Below are 3,556 nucleotides of genomic sequence, written 5' to 3'. Positions count from 1 at the left end.
AAAAACATGTAATAGAGATGATGGACATGGAACTGACCGCTTCAGGAACAAGCTGCGATGTGATGGGTGTAAACCAATGTGCACCTGTTGTTGCCATGGCTACCGAAGTCGTCGAAGAGGTTCCTCTTGTAAACAATTTGGTCCATGGTGAAGAGATGGAACAAATAATTGATGAGGAAGAATCAAACGATGCCACTCCTACAAAACTAAAAAATCCCTCAATCAACTTAGATTGATTGAGCAAATAAGATACAACAAAATTAAAGAAAAAACCTATGAATTAAAGTTAAAGGAACTAGAATTAAGGAAAGAAGAGTTAGATTGTAAGAAAAAAGATTTAGAGTTTAGGCGCGATGTAGCTATCAAAACGTTGGACTTAGAAAATCGCAAATTCGAATTTCAACAAGAAATAGCCAAACAAAAAATGAGCTTAAACTAGCTATAGCAACGGCCGGTCTCATGGTACAGTCGTCAACTCGTACGACTTAACAACATGCCCGTCATGGGTTCAAGCCCCAAATAGACCGTGCCGCCATACTGACTATCCTGCTATGGAGGGAAATCAATAAGTCACTGAAAGCCAACCCCACAAGTGTGTTGGCAGGCCTTGACCAGCATCGGTTGTTGAGCCAAAGAAGAAGAAGAAGCTATAGCAAATAAGGAGTTAGAAATAAGTTTTGCATTGTTAGCTTTAAAAAAAAAACAAAATAATTAAACATTTTACAGCGATTAATAACGAATAGAATTTAATAAATCCTTTTTTATTGAATGTGGGCAAACAATCAACGTACACCAGAGAAGTTTTATTGTAAAACTACAGTACTTTATATGGTATATGTGTAAAAGATCGGAGAGTGCAGGCTAAGATTCAGTACCTGGCGAGAAGAAATAAAGAACGGGTGTATATATTGAATACTCTACAGGTTTTCTTATAATATCCCAGTTGAAGATATTTTATTCGTTAAATGCTGTTAACATTTCTTCAATGTCATGTTGCCATTCAATGTTGTTCTGAATGCATATGTTGTGCAATGCACAACATATGTTAAGAATATCTCCACTTTTTTTTTGATCATAGTTAAGCCTATTGCTAGCACCAAATAAACATCTAAAGCGTGTTTTCAATATTCCTATTGTACGTTCGACAACGTTCCTTCCTTTGGTATGTCTAATGTTAAAATTAGACTCAACGGATCCTTCTTCAGGATCACGATATGGCATTACGAGCCAAGGCTCAGCTGGATATCCTGCATCACCTACAAAAACGTTGTTAATAAAGCATTAATGAACCCATTGTATAACCTTAATTCATTTGAATGTTACCTAATAATTTATCGGTTCCACCAGTGGCATGCATATTTTCAAAATGATCACGTACAGGACTGGAATTCCATACGTACGAATCATGAGAAGATCCACAAAATCTCGGATCAACTGCTCTAATGCGGCATTTATGATCACACACCTGTAAGATTTGAATGCATACACGTTCAGCAAAGTTAATACACATTAATGTATTCCAAGGATACTTACAATCATAGCGTTGATACTATAATACTTTTTACGGTTAAGATACGGCATTGGTCTAAAGCGTGGCTTCATGATGCGTATGTGTGTTCCATCGACACACATTACGACATCTCTTATTCCAGTTTTTTGAAAAAAATACTGCTTTGCTTCTATTTTTTCGTCTGGTGTCATCTCCAAACGAATCCAGTCACCTAATAAAGTTAGAAGCGGTGGTATGACCTCACGTAGAGTGTCCGAAAAGGTCTGCTGCGCTAATGCCACCAAAAATCTTGACCATGCTGGTAGCGGCCCTCTGCAAAAAAAATAAGACATGATGCCAACTTGCTTGTTGCATCAACGCCGTTACTTTTTTGTGTGTTCAACTTGTTTCGAATTTTGTCTAAAATGCTTGAAAATATTGCTTTGGTGATCCGGAAGCTTTCAATAAACCTAAAATGTAAAAAAAATTGGTAAGAAAATTTAACTAAGGATTGTATTGTATTGCATTTACTTACGCTTGATCAGGTAGTTGCAAAGGATCTGTTTCTTTTCTAAATTTCCTACTAGTATTCCTCAACAACAGTTGTTCTTCTTCGTCATCATCATCATAAAATTGCATGTAATTCATTTTTAATTTGTTTTAAGTGGTAAAATTACAACAAGAAACACACATATCAAACTGTTACAACAACAAAAACAAGAATGACATAGCAATCCAAATGACAGTGACAGAGCTTAATACCAGATTATAAACGCATGAATGGTGCTGTCATACGTTTATTTTGAATTGAGCGACGAATGGATTGCGACGAACGATTTCACCGGCTGAATAATTTCAATTAGAGGGGCCCTTCACGATTCTAGTCAGTTTTTTTGTATGGAGTTTGACAGTTGGAGGCTGAAATCATGTAAACACTCCATACAAAACCACACAAAAAACTAACCTGCAATTTTCAGTCTAGATTATTCTAGCCACAAAGCTAGAATTAGATTCTAGTATCTACTCGAAAATACGGTGTTGTTTACATTTATCCCAAGGTGCATTAAAGAGATTAGGTGGTGGTGGTTGCAAAATATCGCCACAGAGTTTTGCATTAATATTTTTTGTTGTAAAACAGGTATCTTTTGCACAAATTTTATGCAAAATGCTTTAAGAACATCTAAAAAATTCATCAATAGCATAAATATTTCAAAGAATTAAAATATTTGCAAAAACACATGGAGCTGTCAAATTTAGAGGAATCCCGTACTGCGAATTCACGTATATCGAGTATCGCGTACTGCGGATAATTGCTGTAATTTTAGAACCAATATAACATCACTTTTTGACAGAACGAGTGAAAACTTTTGCTCCAACGAGCTTTCTTGAGGCTTGACGAATATTCAAAACACTCTTAAAATCTTCATTCAGAAACAGAAGCGATAAAAATACACCTTGGGATAGCCCACCTGTATATTATACCCACTTAGATAGCTGCCCGAAAACTGCTATACAATGCAAATAGCTGACAGGCTGAAATTTCAGCCTACGAATTTACAACGGAAAGGGCCCCAGAATTAGAAATTATTTGGAGTTAGACACCTTTTGGAATAGGCTCTGTAATGGGTTAGGGTGATAGCTAAGGTGGCCAAATATTCTGATGAGTGTACATACGGTTCAACTGATCAACGCGTACCATCGCGGTCGGTCAGTTTTTACTGACATGAGCCGAGGTGGAATAACACTTCGTTCGAAGCGGACTTTTCAACACTTGATCGTCCAGGCGATCATAGACACCTTTAGGAGGTTTCCCTTACTGGAAATGTTGGAGTTTAGAAGCCTTACCTTGGGTAGGGGGACATAACTAAACTCTTGAATTAAGTTGGAAGGCGAAGTATTAGGAAGCGTAACGTCCTATCTTGGCATTCCGAACGAATCTGACTTGCCATGGTCGGAATTGGTTTATTTATACTCAAGATATGTTATGGGTTTCGTAGATTGGTTTTGGAATATGTTTTTGTCCTAATTAAATGTTATTGTTATTGGAAACAATTTATAAATTGAAAT

The 3,556-nt window shown here is 36.7% G+C and overlaps 1 protein-coding gene across 1 annotated transcript; it reads right to left on the bottom strand.

Annotated features, from left to right (window-relative positions):
* Nucleotides 1-914: 914 nt before the first annotated feature.
* Nucleotides 915-1,766, bottom strand: LOC121594382 (putative nuclease HARBI1). The gene is made up of 3 exons (XM_041917571.1): nt 1,534-1,766; nt 1,324-1,465; nt 915-1,256 (listed from the first exon to the last, which is right to left on the bottom strand). Exons 1-3 carry the CDS (start codon nt 1,699-1,701, stop codon nt 955-957), a joined length of 612 nt encoding a protein of 203 aa, XP_041773505.1. The 5' UTR covers nt 1,702-1,766; the 3' UTR covers nt 915-954.
* Nucleotides 1,767-3,556: the final 1,790 nt, after the last annotated feature.

The sequence above is a fragment of the Anopheles merus genome, chromosome 2L, assembly GCF_017562075.2.
Source record: "Anopheles merus strain MAF chromosome 2L, AmerM5.1, whole genome shotgun sequence".
Taxonomy (NCBI): Eukaryota; Metazoa; Arthropoda; class Insecta; order Diptera; family Culicidae; genus Anopheles; species Anopheles merus.
This window is presented reverse-complemented; position numbering and strand designations above follow the sequence as displayed.

Bases quoted from the DNA above. Each gene is read 5' to 3' on its own strand.
- LOC121594382 (XM_041917571.1), bottom strand. From the start codon at position 1,701: ATGACACCAGACGAAAAAATAGAAGCAAAGCAGTATTTTTTTCAAAAA. The intron at 1,466-1,533 runs GTAAGTATCCTT...CAAATCTTACAG, and splicing joins ATAGTATCAACGCTATGATT to GTGTGTGATCATAAATGCCG. The intron at 1,257-1,323 runs GTAACATTCAAA...ACGTTTTTGTAG, and splicing joins TGGAACCGATAAATTATTAG to GTGATGCAGGATATCCAGCT.